The sequence below is a fragment of the Pezoporus wallicus genome, unplaced genomic scaffold (assembly GCF_028554395.1).
Source record: "Pezoporus wallicus isolate ANWC-B61680 ecotype Strahan unplaced genomic scaffold, APGP_CSIRO_Pwel_v1 contig_5261, whole genome shotgun sequence".
Lineage (NCBI taxonomy): Eukaryota > Metazoa > Chordata > Aves > Psittaciformes > Psittacidae > Pezoporus > Pezoporus wallicus.
Window position 1 is genome coordinate 7,514,412 of NW_026642423.1, and position 17,797 is coordinate 7,532,208.

General features: G+C 38.9%; 1 protein-coding gene across 13 annotated transcripts in view; it reads left to right on the forward strand.

Annotated features, from left to right (window-relative positions):
• Positions 1-17,797, forward strand: part of KALRN (kalirin RhoGEF kinase) — a 514,059-nt gene that overhangs the window by 193,178 nt on the left and 303,084 nt on the right. For all 13 annotated transcript variants that reach the window (XM_057430160.1, XM_057430159.1, XM_057430148.1 and 10 more), the window contains exons 4-5: positions 10,561-10,753; positions 15,523-16,035. In XM_057430160.1, coding sequence (XP_057286143.1) covers positions 10,561-10,753; positions 15,523-16,035 — 706 coding nt within the window. The remainder of the gene's footprint in view (positions 1-10,560; positions 10,754-15,522; positions 16,036-17,797) is intronic.

Sequence of the window (17,797 nt, forward strand, 5' to 3'; positions counted from 1 at the left end):
AATAAATTATGGAACTATAATTGAAAGGAAGACAAATTTATTTGTGTTATCTCAGTGTCAGGGAGATATACTTAGTAGGCTTTTCTTATACTGGGTGATGTGTCTTGTGTGAGGCTAGAAGTTTACAGAGCGGCTGTGAAATGCTTTCTGTTTCTCACCAGTCGTTGTCTTGGGGGGGTTGACTGTGGTGGTTCAACTCCTGACAGAAGCCCACTGCTTTAGGCCCATTTCTACACAGGATGTGATACTACATTAGTTTAACTCACTCCATGAATCTGCTCTGTGATTTTTATTACCATGGGCTGGTTGATATCTACAATAAATTTTAAGAGTTTTCTGACTAGCAGATTCCTGTCACTCCTGTCATATGTTAATTTATCAATATAATTTTCAGGCTTAGCAGCAGGAAAAGCACCGCCTGGGGTATGCGGTCCCTGAGATGAATAGCATGATGCATGTTCAGATGTCCACTTGTAGATGAACTTGCCAGTGAAGTCTTACTGTGCTTTTGATAGACAAGCAATATAGCTAATAGGGGAAAGATATTGAAATGAGGAAATTATTTTTCAGAGCATTTATCTGAACCTGCTTTAGTTGATGAAACAATTGCTCTGGGTTTTTCCTATTAGTGGTGACTGATGGGAAGAGGTACTGATGGAGAGCTAAAATTACTGGTGGTGAATGAACTGTGATGAAAATTCAGGGTCATAAGAAACCTTAAAACTGTGTTGGCATGACAGCAATATATGAGTTCCTATCAGTATGGCAAAGTGCCTTGGTATGATGGACTTTAAAACTGAGGGGATGGCACATGGGCATGTAACATTCTGACTCCTACAAAGGTGAAAGCATCTGAGGCTGGAGAAGTACCTCAAGTGCTTTCAGGAAGACAGACAGCTTGTTAGCTCAAGAGACTCAGTCAAGGTCTGGATGGTTATTGCCAGGTTTTGGTTGCATTATTTGACTGTTGTATTCATCTTTGTTTTCCAGAAGCTTTTTTGGATCCAGCTTTCTCACTCTGGGCATCAACAGTGTCTTTTGGGTCTTCTATTCCATTTGAAATACCAAGTTATTGTCTTGTTTGTGCTCTGTCAGCATCAGTGATTTTGATCTATACAGCTTTATGTCTCCATACAGATAAAAGGGATACCTTGCATGCAGCAGCTTCATTGACAAGGCTAAGTCCCTCTTGCTAGAGAGAGTGATAGAATCTGTACACAGGAGACAGACTGAAAGAAAATCGCACATGATCTAGGTGTTTTGAATATGGATTTTGAATAGCACATCAGTATCCACTGTTTCTTGAGGACTCAGTAAAAAGGACTTTTTCTCCCCTCAGTGGCATCAGGGTAGTTATTTGAAAGAATTAGTAAAGTCTGCTGCATAAAGGAATAGAGAAAATTGATTTTAAGATTGTATCTTACAACATAGGTTGATTCTGTAGCTTCAGAGCAATCCCTTCTGGATGTAGTGCCATAAGCAGTCTTCACCCATCCTGGCATAAGTATCTATCTGATAAGTGAACTATTTTGGGTAGATCACTGTGCCCGAAAACCCCACTTTGTTTATATATGGGTGGAGCTCAAAAAAAACCAAGTGCCAGTGATTTATTAGTCATGGTCAGCCCTCATTGTCCAACCTGGGGAATACTAAGGTGTCAGCTTTTAAATTGTATACTCCTAAAGAGAGCTCAAATTCTCAATAAAGTCTCCTTCTTAGCAAAACAGACTCATTGAAGGGACCACAGAGTGTTTCTGGGATGTAGCACTCAGCCTCTCCTCCTAAACAGATGCACGTAAACCCAATGTGTGCCCTTACATAGAATCATAGAATCACAGAATAGTTAGGGTTGGAAGGACCTTAAGATCACCTAGTTCCAACCCCCCTGCCATGGGCAGGGACACCTCACACTAAACCGTGTGTGGACTCTGTCCAAAACCTTGTAAGCCTCAAAGAGTGGTTATGTCACTTCTGCTTAGGAGATAAAAAGTGCAAAGCAAATCTGATGTTGAGCTCTGCACTGCAGTTGGGCAGAAGCTAAGTTACTTATTTGTGGAAGAATCTGCTATTTTGAAGTGCAGATTTTTAAACGAGAAAAAAATCCAAAAGCATTAGGAATTTCTCACAAAAAATACCTCTAAAATATTAGGTCAATCAATAGATTTTGTTTTGATGAAATTCAAAGTTTTGGGTTTTTTAATGTTGCCTGGTTAAAAAAAAAAAGAAAAGAACAAAAAACCTAAGAAACAAACAAACAAACCAACAAAAACAAACATACAAACAAAACACCCCAAAACAAAAACAAAAAAACCCCAAGAAATTAAAAAAGACATTTCCTCTGAAAAGGCTTAAACAGAATATTTTGCTGCTATAAAAGCCTTTTTTTAGTTTTTAATTCAGTACACACTCTCATGAGAACCTGCACTTATTATGAAACATCTTAGTTTGAATTAATACGTAATTTCTCATCTTCTCTCCTTAGTTCCTTGTTTTAATTACAGCTTCTCTGTAAATGTATGTACCTTGCTCTCCCCTGCTGCCAGTGCTTACTGCAAGCAATGTCAGTACTACTTTGAAAAAGTGATTTTAGCATCTTTGGAGAGTGTTTTTTCCTATGCTCATCTCTGAGCCAAACCGCCCTGCATCAGATGTGCTAGTCCCAGAGTGCTTAGGCCTGCTTGCAGGATTGGATTTGGCATGGTGTCTGCCTCTGGACATATATTGAATTTCACCAGGTGCTGCTGTCTACTGTCTAAACTTATCTTAATCATTCTTTGCATGAGCTGAACATGTTTGCAGGTTTATTTATGCTATAAAATGTCTTTTCACTACGGGTAACTCTGCCTCTCACAACGCATTTCAATGAAATGTATGTGTTTGCAATCTGGAAACTTTCCGTTCTGGGGTGGCACTGTTTTACTGTGATGACTGGAATTCCAGGAGCTGTTCACTCTGCTCCAGTCTCTCACTTGTTAAGTCACTGATGCCTTGAACTGATAAATCAGGATTCCCGGTCTAAGAGCCCCAGGCAGTCATTGCCCAGATGAAGTATTCTTTTCCTTATGTGAAAATCTGTCAGTGTTGACTGTAGACTAAACTTTGTAGTGACTGAATGTGAAATGGACTTCATGGTCTCCCTGCTTGAACTACCAAAAAATGCTTAACGTGCAGGCAAAAAGATACATTTATTTTTTTAAATCCTACTAGTTTGACTGTGCTAAGCACAACAGTATATGTTTATTTCTCACCTGGAATCCAATGGATTTGAATTTCCGAAGAAATGCTCAATAACCTCTGCTCATCCCAACTTTTTTTCTAGAATGGTGTGTTTATATTTCAGCACAACTCTAATATTTATTTTTTCCAACAAATGTCAATAACATATAATTTTCATTTAGTAAAGCTTTTTTGGTTTTGTTTTTGCTAAATCATCTCAAATAGAAGACTTTAAATGCTCAAGAGAGAGTTGAATGGTACTTACTGTTCAAATGTTTCTTTGTTGTAGTAACAAATCTTTAAATGTAGCCCTGCTCCCACAAAAACAAAGCCCTGATTAATTTCATATTTATCTCAACAGCTGTGTGAAGAAAGACCTGCCAGATATTGATCCAGATATAGTATATGTGCAACAATAAAAGGGGAAGAGGGCAAATGGGTTTATATGAAGACATCATTTACCAGCAGAAACTTAATAGGAATGTGAAAAATTATAATATTCACTCTCCAGATTTGGCTTTAACAGCTGCAATCATGCATTCTTGGACACAGCTGTGTTTTATATCTTTGCTATTTGAATGAAGACAGGAAACTTCTCAAATAGTGTTTATTTGCTCAATTAAATAGGAGAGTGAATGCCTGCAGAGCTTTGGGTCCCATTTCTGGCCTGGAATGTAATGATGTCGATCAGGATTTTTACCTAGGTACAAGACAGCGCAACACAACTCTGTTCTATCCTGACAGTGATACCATATGGGACTTACACCTCTCACAACTCTCAGGAGTTCACAGGATCACAGTTACATATTGGGAAAAGGTTCTTACACATAGCTGATGTCCGAGTTCTTCCTAACTTACATCACTTTACAGCAGAATTGCTTTTACTTTAGAGCCATTTTTCTTAGGAGTAAAAATTGAATACCAAAATAAGTTACTTGCTGGAGAACAGCAGAAGCACCAATTTTGGCACCAATTAGATTCTGTGAAGATGTCTGGTTTTTTTTCTCTCTTTCTGTTCCCTCCTGTTGACATGGGGCCAGGGGCGGGGGTTGAATGTGGACATTATGCAGCCCACACATCTGCATTCTTGTGCCATTCGCAATCACACCTCTTGTCCCCTAAGAGCAGTGGCTGGAAACCAGAGACAGGAGGTTTGTCTCTGTCCAGAACTCACTGGCTCCAACTCTTTTTATAATGTCACTGAATTTTCTCTATTGCTGCTTTATGTCCAGATCCAGCCAATGTGAAACTGGCTTTGATTTCTTTCTTTCTCTTTCTTACAAAGAGAAGTGAGAATGAGTGATTCATTTTCATTGCTGAAAGGGAAGAAACAAATTTAGGTCACAGTAAGGAAGAAAGGATTAATTAGAAATGGAGGCTGGATGACTGTTTCTCCGCTAATTATGAAAAAGCATTGTGAAACCAAGTTTTAAAATGTAAGAAGGAAAATTCAGGATGAAGTCTATCTACTTACAGTCTTTAAGTAGCTGATGCTTTTTGGTGGGAACTTTCTGTTAATTGCTATTCCAGAGTAATGGTGCTCTCGGGATGTGAATCACTAACTTTGTTCGCTGGTCACTGATACACCAGCACCTAAGGGAGATGTGAGGATGAGCAGTGACAAGTGTCCTAGGATCTTCGAGAAGACAAACTGCCTCCTCATGCTTAACGGTCACAGTTGCTAGTGAACATGGGTAACAACTCAGACTGACGGTGTCAAAGCTGAGGGACACACCTGGTAATTGATAATAAGCAAAGTACATATTGCTGAGAAATATTAAATGGAGTAAAATATTTTATCAAATAATGCTGATTGAGGAGGGCTTGACAAGCATGCTAGAATGGACTTTATCTGGTCCTCTAAATGCATTGGAATGTATATTAGGAATGTAGATGGCTATTTCTATTGACAAGGTGATCTTGAAGCTCAACATGGGAACCAAAAAAAGTCAGTCGGTAAATGCTGATTATAAACCTCCATGTCTAGCTTCATTTTCAAGCTGAGTAAACAAACCACAGACAAGATAAATAAAAAATTTGCAACTGATCAAAATATTAACACGTAAGTTTCTGAAGTGATCCTTAGCACACCTTGATATGGAAACTAGGCAGCTGAGTTAGTTTAGTCTCAGTATGAAATGAAGCCTTTGAGATAAGAGTCTGCGCTTGGAGGCTTTCACATACCCACTTTTCTCCTCTCCCTTTTCCACAATCAGCTTGTGAATCAGCGGACTGACTCCAGCCACATTTGTCAAAGGAATGGTGATCTCAAAAATAATTGAGTTCCTGCAGATTTTGTGTTTACAAACTGATGCTCATAGAGCTACTTGTTATGCTGAGTGTGTCTCCCGGCAAGGTGATGCTGACCCACCATAAAGGAGATCTTGCTCTCACTGTTAATAAATCGTATTTTAAATGAGATGCTGTACATATCAGACCTGTGCTTTTAGTAGTCCAACAGGTATGCTAAATGTGCTTCTTTGTCATTAAGTCATGAATGCGAAATGGAAGTGGAAATGTGTTATTTCAGCTAATCAAGTGTTAAAGCTTCTAAATGCCAGAAGCTTTGGCCAAACCATAAGGAAGAAAAAACACATAATCAATGATAGGTATTTGAAAGATTAATCAGAAAGCATGAAGTCCTTAAACTCATTTGGTACCCAGCAAGCCAGCCTTTGCCAAAGAAAATACAATTTAGAATGTGCCTGAATTAAAGAGGAAATTTGAGAAAATAAGGCTATGAAAGTATCCTAGAAACCAAAATAAAGGCATTTATTTTGATAAAATTATCACATCTGTTTCTGAGTTTTGATTTTATGCTTCTTTAAAAAAATCCACATTGTAAATATTGTTTTCACAAATATTCTAGGTTTTTTTTATCGAAGTTAGAAGCTGGTCTTTGTCTTTGCTCAAAAGCAGTATAGCAAGTGAAATGACATACCACCTAAGAAGTATTTTGTGCTCACCATTGCAAATTTAGTCCAGATGAGCACAGCCAAAAGGCTGATGGATTGTCTAAATACCTTGCTCTGAGTGTTTTCTCCAATTTCTGATCAAATATCAATACCGGAAAAAACTTAGTACCGCAATCATCATTAATTGCCATTCTAAATGATTGCTTTTGTGTAATAGGTGGATTGATGTAGCATCTGGGGAGCCAGGGACAAGGCAAGTCTTGCCTGGAAAGTGTGGAGGAAGCTTGATTGCTACTGATGCTTTTCCTGATTAATTGCTAAACTGGGAAGGGTTTGAGTTGTTGCGTTTAAACAGTACATTTAATAAGCATGGCTCGATTATTCAAAAGGAACCTAGGGTCATTCCTCAGTACATGTTGAGGTAACTGAAGAACAGTGACTGTCAAAGATGACAAATCTTCACAGATTGCTCTGACTCCCCAGAGTTTAAGGGTTCCTCATTATGTGTACACACAGCCAACTTTTTTAGGACCCTATCAATAGCTGTAACATTTAGATATTACAACTTAAACTTGCAGCTTTTTTAGTTGTATTTTTGGTTTGTTTGGGTTTTGTTGTTTTTTTTTTTAACTAAATTGCCTGTGAGTTGTCCCCACATTTTTGTAAGCTTTTAATGCTTCCATAGATGTGTTCAGCTTTTTTCACCTATAATTTCCTGAAGAGTATTTTGTGTGTGTGTGTGTGTGTTTGTTCTAAAGAGCTGAATACTGTAGTGTGAATGTAGGTACCTGGAGACCTCCACCAAGGCAGGCTCCTTAGACAAATGCAGCATGGCAGATGGTCCCTGCCCTGAAGAGCTTAAACTCTAAATAATTGTCTTCTCCCTATCTTCTTTCTCTGAGGTATTAGTACCTGATTAGTATCCAGCTGCCTGCTTGTACAGTATAAGTGCTCTCAAAGTCACTCCTCTCCACAGCATACTCAGCAACTGAAAGCAGAAATAATGAGTAGACAGCTTTCTGGCTTGCCACAGTTTAAACACTGTTAAATAGTAGGTTTTTTTCAACAAGCAGGTTTAGAAATCAGGTGTTAATTTTCTGCAAAGAGTCAGAGAAAGATGTGTGGCATTATCATTATGACAGCAAGATCATATTCTGTAGGTGAGACTGCAGACCCACAGGTCTTGTTACAGGTTAGTACCATTCATCTCATTAAAGAAAAATTGCAAGCAGAGCCATTTCTGCAAGATTGTGAGCAGGGTTCTTGAAACAGAGCTAGAGTTGCTCAAAATGATAAATACCATCCATTTTTACCTTACCGTCGCTATAATTGAAAAGGGGTACCCATCTTTTCACTTATTTCATACAGAAATTTACATGCCTATGTGACCGATCAAGTAGGGAAAACTCTGTAATTAAGAGCATTGTACTGAGTTTTGTATTATTAGTGAAATAGTTGTTACTTGTTGATGTGTTTTGAGCCTAAGAAATCTATGATTATTCTCCTTTCTTTTCTCCTCCTCCATCCCTGCGTCCTATCAGTTTCATACTTGAAAGTAATAAATTTTTTGAAAATTTGGTCTGGTTACAAGGACGGTGGATAGTTCTGGTAGGGAATGACTGCTTATCGCCTCTTCCAGGACAAGAATCAGGAAGCATCTTGACCCCTACCCAGGGGCTGATGTCCCAGCCTGGCCTGCAGGTTCAGTGGCTGTTCTGTGTCCTCAGAAAAAGCTGAGGAGTCATTACGCTTGCTTCTTCCACTGAAAATGCACTGTGAAGTCTCCAAACACCTGAAAGCAGGGTTTAGGGTGTTGTAGAACATTTTTTTGCACAGGCATGTTTAGGCTTGGTGTGCTGGTGGGAACAGGCGGCAGTACTGTCTGCTCCCTCCAGTGCTTCTCTGCATCTCCAGGGTCCAGAGAGGCAGATCGGTCCAGTCATGGTGGTATGTAATTATGGGTATCAAAATGGTATCACACTGTCTATTCTCCAAAGCTGGGGCTGCGGCAGGATCTGATTTTGAGACTGTCTGGGTCTAGGACTTTAGTTCAGGTTCATGAATAGAAGACTTTAGTCCATCAGGACATACCTGTTCTGCTTACCTAAGGAGGTTTTTCTGCTATTCATCAGTAACTATTAAACCAATCTGTTGCTTTATATCAGATTCGGTAAGTTGGCAGGTTGGCAGCAGCTGGGGGGAGTTGGAATAACAGTGATTGGTGACTTGGCAGAAGTTACTGAAGACCCTATACAGTTTTCAAAAAAAAACCAAAAACAAACCAAAACACAAATCCCCTTCTATTCATCCCTTTCTGATTTGATTCTTTGTCTCAGCTCTTATTCCAAATAGCAAGAGGCAGTAGCACCACCAACAAAGTTGTTTTTACAGCCTTTTTTGGCATTAGTTATGGAAGGATCAGATGTCTGACCTTTCAGCAGTAGGTAAAAATTGAATAAAAAGATCTATGTTCCTGACAGTGTCTGGAAGTGCTTGGTCTCCTTAGTTTTGTTTTGCACTGACTGTTGTATGTAGTGTGCTAATGTTAAGGCATAAGACCAAGGTTGTTGGCTTTAACTGCTTCTTCCTGGCACTAAGTTGAGACTGTTCAAGTTAGTGAACTGTCTTCATGTGGAAAAAAATGCATTGCTATGGGGTAGTCTATCCGTGCACAGATCTTTCTAGATACTGCTAAGGTCACCAAGGACTTTAATTTTTAAGTTATATATGTTAATCCAGTGTGCCTTCTATGAAGGATATTCCTGTCTGTGTTCTAGCCCAGAAGCCTACTTGTGAGCTTTATAGAGTTGTTTTCAGTGAGAGATGTAGGAGCTGAATCTTATTAGCAAAGTGCTTCAAGAATTTAGAGAAGTAGAGTACAGTGAAAATCATCTTGTCTTTTTGTATACTGAGAGTATGTGTGTGGAGGCTGAACAGACTCTTACAATCTCTGCATTATACCCATACATAATTATGTCTGTCCTCAGCATATTTCAGATTCATTCCAGTGATATCAACGCTTGATATTTTAAATTACACTACATATGAGTTTATGTACACATTATTGATCCTATTTATGTGTTGATATGTTGGTCAGTTTTCAGAAAAGTTGAAGGTACTATATTCATGTATAAGAGGTTTTCTTGTTCCATACCTCACTGTTATATCTGTTATATTCATTATGCAAATACTCATTCTGCTATGTTTCTCCTCTTTCTCAACTGTTCTGTTTTCATCTTTACTCCTTCTTTCCACAATTCCTTTCTTCCAGTAGCTTCTCCTTCTGTGAAAAAGGCTGTGGCCTCCATTCCACCTTAAAAAAGAATAAAATAAAATAGATCAGTAGGTGGACCATTCTGGCATTTTTTGTGCATCACTAAAGAATTTTACTTATTTACCATGCCAATAATATTACTGGTGATGGCAAATTTCACATTTTGTGCAAGTGCTTGAGGCCTAAGCAGGCGCCATAGCTCTCAAGACTTCAACGTAGTGCATGGGAGATATATTAGCTGCTCAGTCAGAAGAGCAGACACTTCCTAAATCTCATCTAATGTTGGATGCTGCAAATGGAGGATGACAGTTCTGAACCATACCTCTTTTTCTGAGGAGCAATACTATGTCCCTGTAAAAGCAGTGATGAAAGCTGCCCAGATTTGACTTGTATCAACATGTCATTATGTTCTTTCTTTTCTCTTCCCCTGAAGAAAAAGGGAAGATGGGTTTGCAAGACAAATGCTCTGGTGTTTTGGGGCCATGCTTTGGCAATGACCAAGCCAGATAACTTTCTTGACCTTTAGAGAAGGGAAGAGCACAGGGTAGCAGAAAAGTATGACTGTGGATTGAAAAAGATCCTGCAAAATTTGGAAGATCAGACAGGAGGGAAAAGAGCCCCGAATTTAACAGTCCACATACTGAGTCACAAGAACCTTCCTTGCAGGGAATAATTGCCAGGCACTTTTCTGAAAATTACAGTTTTTAAAAAGCCCTTAAAGGCGCCTCTAAAATGAAGACACGCAAACTTACAAGTGCCCAACAATATTAAGGTACAGGACCCTTCTTGCTGGCTTGAATTCAATACAGTGAAAGCAGGACCTGCTGCCTGTACACATAAATAGCTTTTATCCAGGTATATTTGATTCTGTTTTCAATTGTGTGAAATTATGTATGTTTTCAGTGAAAATTTGAATTACATGTATCTGGTAAATTAGAGCTTAAACTGTAATATATACACTTAAATTTCATGTAAATTAGATTATGGTAAAATTAAAATAGCCTTTCAGATAGCCTTTATGCTGTATCATCTTTCAGGTATTATTTTGAAGTATATCCTTGCTTTGCTCTGAAGTCCTGCAGACTAGCAATAAAGTTAAATTTCAGAGTGACTGTCCACAACATTAATTATCTCAATATGCTTTTATTCTTACAGTGAAGATGTTTGTAAGCGAGGATTCACTGTTATTATTGATATGCGGGGATCCAAATGGGATTTGATCAAGCCTCTCCTAAAGACCCTTCAAGAAGCCTTTCCTGCTGAGATTCATGTCGCCCTGATTATAAAACCTGATAATTTCTGGCAGAAGCAGAAAACGAACTTCGGCAGTTCCAAGTTCATCTTTGAGGTGAGAGCCACATGAGAGATGTGTGATAAGGCATTAGCTCTGTTGAGACTTTCTTCAGGTAAAACAAAAAAATTCCCAAGCCCTGTGACTAAGGGAAAAAAAAAGACATTTGAGGCCTGTTTGAAGGAGTAGGCTGATGCCCTGGCATCAGGTTGCCTCCTGAGGACACTGGTGGAACAGGATGCATGTTTCATTCCAGAGGTTTACATACAGCAAACTTTGGTGACGTTTTTTTTTGTGCCATTTATTTCTGGTAGTGTTGCATTCAGTCTTTCCTTTGTTTCTCTTAGCAAAAAAGCCCCACCGAATCAGTCAATACACTAAAGATGATGTTCTCTAGATGTTACAGTGTGTGTTGATTAGTTGACCTCTACCCACTTTGGGAAGTGGCTTTTTTAATAAAAGACATTTATACTAAACTCAACTGTGTATTGTCACCACTTTAATTGAGATTTACAGTTCAGGGGTAACATTAACAACTTCGGTTAGTGATAAGGTGCCTCAAGCAGGTTCTTTGAGAAGTAACCAATATACAACTGTGTAATTAAAGAGAATTTTACTACCTTTGTCATTGGTGAGGACAACCTGGCTGTGTTCTCTTAGTGCACAGTAGTTTTCTGTAAATTTCATATTCTTACCCAAAGAGAAGCAAAGCTCAGGAGCGTGAAGTGCTCATACATCAATCATGCCCGGCCATGAGTTAGTCATTTGCTGTTTTTTCTTAATTTGCTGGGAAACAATTCTATCATTGACTGTCTTACTTACCAATCCGTTCATTCAGAGATTTTACATCCCTGGAACTCAGAAGAGAATTTGGCTATAGTTCTTATTGTTGACTGCAGTGAAAGACTATATTTAATTATACATTTAAGATATGTTGCAGTCAGTGTGTGATATAAATATGTTATTATTTTCAATTTCTTCTTAAAAGCACTCCTGAATTGCAATGGACAACTAGATTGGTGTTAAGCGTTAACAAACTTTTACTTATCACAATTTAAGTATTTGTGCATTTTTTTCCCCTCTGTCTCACAATAAAACCAATGAATTCATAAATGTTGGTATTTAATAGGGTCTTTAGCTTCCTTGGCTACCTATGAGGGCTTAGGCATTAAAATAGCCCCACTTGCTATCCCCTATGTGCCTTTAAAAGCAAGGCTGCCTTCAGTATAGCTTTATGTCACCTCCAGAGATTTCTCACACTTACTAAAATCTCTGGCCCTGGCAGAAGTGGCTGCCATTACAGTGCAATGAGATTGGCAGTGCTGCCTGTTTGGAATGAGTGGGATCAGGGCAGTGGGAAGGAGAAAGGAAATGCACAGGTACAAAACAGAAGAACATGGCAGGGGGGTTGGAACTAGATGATCTTAAGGTCCTTTCCAACCCTATTTTATGATTCTATTGTAAGGGTGGTGAGGCACTGGAATGGGTTGCCCAAGGAAGTTGTGAATGCTCCATCCCTGGCAGTGTTCAAGACCAGGTTGGACAGAGCCTTGGGTAACATGGTTTAGTGTGAAGTGTCCCTGCCCATTGCAGGGGGGTTGGAACTAGATGATCTTAAGGTCCTTTTGAACCCTAACTATTCTATGATTCTATGATTCTATGAAGCAGGAGAGGGCCTGTGCATAGACCAGAATAGCATACGAGGATGTGGAGCTTCTATTTAAAATACATAGGGGCACTAAATGGTAGTACCAGGGAAGCCCAAGAAAAGACAGATTATGCTGTCCATCCAACACTGGATTTCAGTCCTTCAGAGCTTTAGTAAACATAAGTAATGTCTTCCTAAAGCTTCAAGACCCAGAAGTAAAGTAACAGAGCTTAAATATATATTTTTAGAACATCTGCTTGTTTTTAAAATTAAATTTTCTGGAGTTGGTTTATATCTTTTTATTGTGTGGAGTTGGTGTCATGACAGTGAAGAGTAAACTGTGATCATAGTTACTGCTCTGAGTCTGTATTGTGTTAAAAATTCTGGACTCATTTGTTGTACATGCTGGCAGATACTAAGGGTATTTTCAATTTTGTGTGTGCACCTTTGTTCCTTGGTCTGTATTCTGGGCTGTTCACATGGGTGTTTGTGATGGTTCACGAATGTTTGGGCCACAGAAAGAGGGTCAGTGCTTTTGCTGTCTATTTGGCCACTTGCAGACAGCCAGAACTGACGAGTCTTTCAATTCTATGATTTAATGGGATTTATTAAGCTGTGGTCCACTTTACAGTAGACGACCTGCAATATAGACACCACAATCCAGGAACTTCTCTTTTAAAGGTTTCTTGTGGATGCTGCTACATATCTGCTAAGTAGGCTGAGGCTCTGGGGCAGCTCATGTTCTCTCATAAGAACTCTGAATATCAAATAAGCATTGCAGGTCAATATGACTCACATTGATTTGATTTATGTAGGGCAGCACACAGCTACCCTCTCTGCACTGAACTATCACAGTGATTTCCCACAGTTGTGAACAAACACAAGGTTCTTGGCAGGAACGGACTGCAGTGGAAGACAATGGAAGTCTGTTGAATTACTCCATCTACAAACTCAGCACTAACCAGCATCAGTTTTAAAGCCAGATTCTGCTTTTAAGCTTAATGGAAGCATTATGCATGTGCCAGGATAGTGTAGGACCCTTAGTGGAGGCTAATGATCTGGGGTTTGTGTTGTGAGACTCTGGCAGAATGATTCTGTGTCACAGTCCAGGGTGAAGCATGCCCTCAGATCATCACACAAAGAAAAGAGAAAAAAAAACGGTTTAGTTGACATATGTGGACTCCAAAACTTCCTGTCATTTTGAGGAATGGACCAGGCAGCTTAGTTAGCATTAATTCAGAGGTGCCTTCAAGATTATTTTCTTGTTTCTGCCAAAAATGTTTAAATAGTGCTTGCTTTTCAAAGTGATTTCTAAAAGAAAGACGGGTGATGCCTGACAGGCAGTTACTCTGTTTTACCACCTACCTGCCTAACTATGGTTGTTTTCATGAGAGTTTCAAGAACTTTGAGAAGGCTGCATAGAGACCTCATAGCAGCCTTCCAGTATCTGAAGGGGGCCTACAAGAGTGCTGGGGAGGGATTCTTCATTAAGGACTGTAGTGACAGGACAAGGGGTAACAGGTTAAAACTTAAACCGAGGAAGTTTAGATTGGATATAAGGAAGAAGTTCTTTACTGTGAGGGTGGTGAGGCACTGGAATGGGTTGCCCAGGGAAGTTGTGAATGCCCCATCCCTGGCAGTGTTCAAGGCCGGGTTGCAGAGAGCCTTGGGTGACACGGTTTAGTGTGAAGTGTCCCTGCCCATGGCAGGGGGGTTGGAACTAGATGATCTTAAGGTCCTTTTGAACCCTAACTATTCTATGATTCTATGATTCTAACTCCTTAAAGAAATAAATCTGAATAAATAAATGTGCTGCAGAATTCATGAAATTAAAAGCCTTTCTGCTCTACCACATCAAATTCTGTTCATGATAAGAGGAGTGCTTGCATTAGCTTGACACACTGCAGCGGGCATGCCCAGGTACTAGCTATGAAGAGAAGTCTTTTCCTGTTAGGCAGTTTAACTCTAAATTGGATTATCTTCAAGGGGTTAATATCCAAGTCAAGAGGTTTAGAAATTTGAAATTACTTTCCCATTTATTTGTTGTCTCTGTCCTTCCCCAAATCATTGAATGTTCCAAGAAAGTTTTAAAATAATCTTCCCACTGATCATTAATTCAATCCAATGCCAATTTTCATATGTTGCAGAATTCCTGATATTTTTAGATGGATGCAATTGGAAGAAAAGCCTATTATTAACTTTAAACCAGTGGACAGCCTGCTATTTGGGGCAAAATTCAGGATAATGGACAGTACTTGAGGTTTCTTTGTAATGACTTTTAAAAGATTGCTGTGATTATTGGGTGTCTCCACTTTTGAAGAGCACAATCTGACATTCTTTAGAGGCCTGATCTTTAGGGTATAGATGTGCAGTCGCTAATGAACATCACAAGCCTCTAAGGGCTGCCAACTTGGGTGTTAACGTGACAACACTGAAAATCTCTAGTAACTTTATAAATATGAAACCCTATGCTCATATTTCAGGGAAAACTATTTTTACTAAAATAAATGGGAACAGCCATCAGTCGTTGCATCCTTAAGCTATAATCTGCTTTCCGGGCACCCAATGCATTTCTTGATCACTGATTACTGAGTCTGAATGAATTAAAACCATCTCTCATTGATTGTGTATGATTCATGAGCAGTACTTCCTATTAGCAATAAATTCTAATTGTTAATATTCCAATGACATTTCACATTTACATTGATTTTGGCTTAATTACATTAGAAATTACTAATGTGAAAGAGGTCTGCCTGTGGCAAAAGCCAGCTAGAATAATCTGGAAGAAAAAAACAGCATATTCTGTGTTTTGGTAGGTCAGAATACCTGCTTCGGTTCATATGCCTATAACTTCTGCTGCTCTTTAGCCACTAGCCTGAGTGTAACACAAATAGTAGGATCCCTGTAATACCACATACATGTTTATTGAACAGTCATGTCCAAATATCCAAGAGGTGCATTAAGAAGTCTTCAGTGTCCAACTGCCTTAAAGTAATATACGACAGAAACATTCTCATAATATGATTTTGGTAGTCAGGTCAGTCCTCAGCATCTTTTACAGAATTCATTCAATTATGTATTGATGAGGAAAATGGTCTCTTCATGCTATTTATGGATTGCACTGTTGTTTCTGATTAGAGAGTCACTGATTCAAATTCTGTTATTTTCCCTTCCTTAGACAAGTATGGTATCAGTGGAAGGCCTGGCAAAACTCGTAGATCCTTCTCAACTGACGGATGAATTTGAAGGATCCTTGGATTACAACCACGATGAATGGATAGAGTTGCGCGTCTCCTTGGAAGAGTTTTTCAACAGTGCTGTCCATTTATTATCAAGGCTGGAGGATCTCCAGGAAATGTTGGCTAGGAAGGAGTTTCCAGTTGATGTTGAGGGCTCGAGAAGGCTGATTGATGAGCACACGCAGCTTAAGAAAAAAGTGATTAAAGCTCCTGTAGAAGAACTGGATCGTGAGGGTCAGAGGTTATTACAATGCATAAGATGCAGTGACGGTTTTTCTGGTAGGAACTGCATTCCTGGAAGTGCAGATTTTCAAAGTCTTGTGCCAAAGATCACCAGCCTTTTAGACAAACTACATTCTACCCGGCAACACTTACATCAGATGTGGCATGTCCGCAAGTTGAAACTGGACCAGTGCTTTCAACTTCGACTTTTTGAGCAAGATGCTGAGAAGGTAGGGAATAATCTGTTGCTTTCATACTTTAAGCAAGACTTTATCAAAAGGACACTGTGACCGATTAGCACTATGAGTTATTCATCACAGGTGTAAATCTCATGTTGCTAGCAGATGGACTTATGTGACTCTCAAACCAAATTCACTGAACTAAAATTGTTGGATGTAGCAGGCATAATGATATCCAAGAATAACTTGTCTGTGTCATTTTTGATGAAAGTTAATTTGCATTTTTGTGTCACAATGGGTACGTTTGGTAGACATTAGCACGAGAATCAGCCTTTTTTTTTTTTCAAGTTTCTTTTACTAAGCTTATGAATATGTTTGTCTACATATCACATCACCTAAAGAAGAATGATTTTAGGGTTTGATTCACTATGATTATTGTTTTCACTTGTGATTATATGGGAAATTTGTAGTTTAAGTCCTATAAATTGTTATCTCAAACAACATTTTCAGTTTCCCTTTTGTAGGAAATTGGAACAGGATTTGCAGCTGGTAAAATCTTTGGTAATGGCTTTGTACAAGGACATGGCCGCTTAGTTCCCACAGTGTGAGATCTGAGACTGTGTTTAGGTTAAACATATAAATAGACCAAGAGAAAGTATTCTAAAATGGCAGCAGCATGTAAAACTCAGTGTGGCTGGTCTGCATTAAACAGCACTTAAGGATGGCAGTTGAATTCATACCTGACACTGAGAGAGCAGCCAAGATTCCTGTTCACCAGCAAAGACCTTATTTGAGAAATATTTAACATGAAGTTATTCCATAGAGATTGCATTGCAACTTCTTATTTCTTAGATATTTGTAAGGTAGTGTATCAGCCTGAAAAGCAGATAGGGTTTCTCAAAATGAAATACAATGTAAAAAAATACTTAACAGTGGTTGAAGCAGGGGTATGTAACAGCTTTAGGAAACTGCAGTTTCAAAGGTATGCAGTATCATTGAAGTGTTACATTGCCATACCCTCCCTCTTCAGAAGATATTCATTCCTGAGCATGTTGATAGGGAAGTCCCCTGCAAGCAAAACATAGCAGTTTGTCCTATTTGTTGAAAAGACTGGCTAAAAACCCACCTGAGTTCCCTAACCAGGTCTCATACACACCACCACCTACAAATTTCAGTCATACACCATAAAGCAGGCTTTTTACTACTTCTAGTATTCATCCGCTGTTTTCCTCTGGAAGTGTATGAAGGCACTGATTTTGGTGAATTTATTTTAGAAAACTGTGTTGAGCTAGAGTCTTGGCAGTCTCACTTCCTTAACACAGATGTACTTGACATCTTGTTACGTGGTTTTGTGAGAAGTCATTGCTGCGAATTTTAAATTCTAGGCCACAGAAGTAGGGTATTCTCAGTGGAAGGTATTGAGCTCTCAAACCCATGTTTATCTAGTCTGTGTATCTGTCAGAAGTACCAATCTCTGAATCTTCTTCACTTAATGTATGATCCAGTTGTTTCACTAATGTGTCTGACTGGACCCAGGAGAATAGTAGAAGAAATGCAGGTGTCATCTGCAGGGGAATCTCACTGAAGATGACTATTTTTAATTATTGCATATTAATATTATTATTAAAACATCAGGGAGAAGCACTTTACTGAAAGAAATATAATTCTCAGTAGCACAGAGCAAGACACAAGACATTGGTTTTCAATACATGTACTAAATATCTCTAAGGGATGCAATGACTAAAAAGGCTTGAAAATTGTATACTCAAGCCTCCTGTTGGAAGAACCTTGAATTCAGATGAGTCTCTCTAAA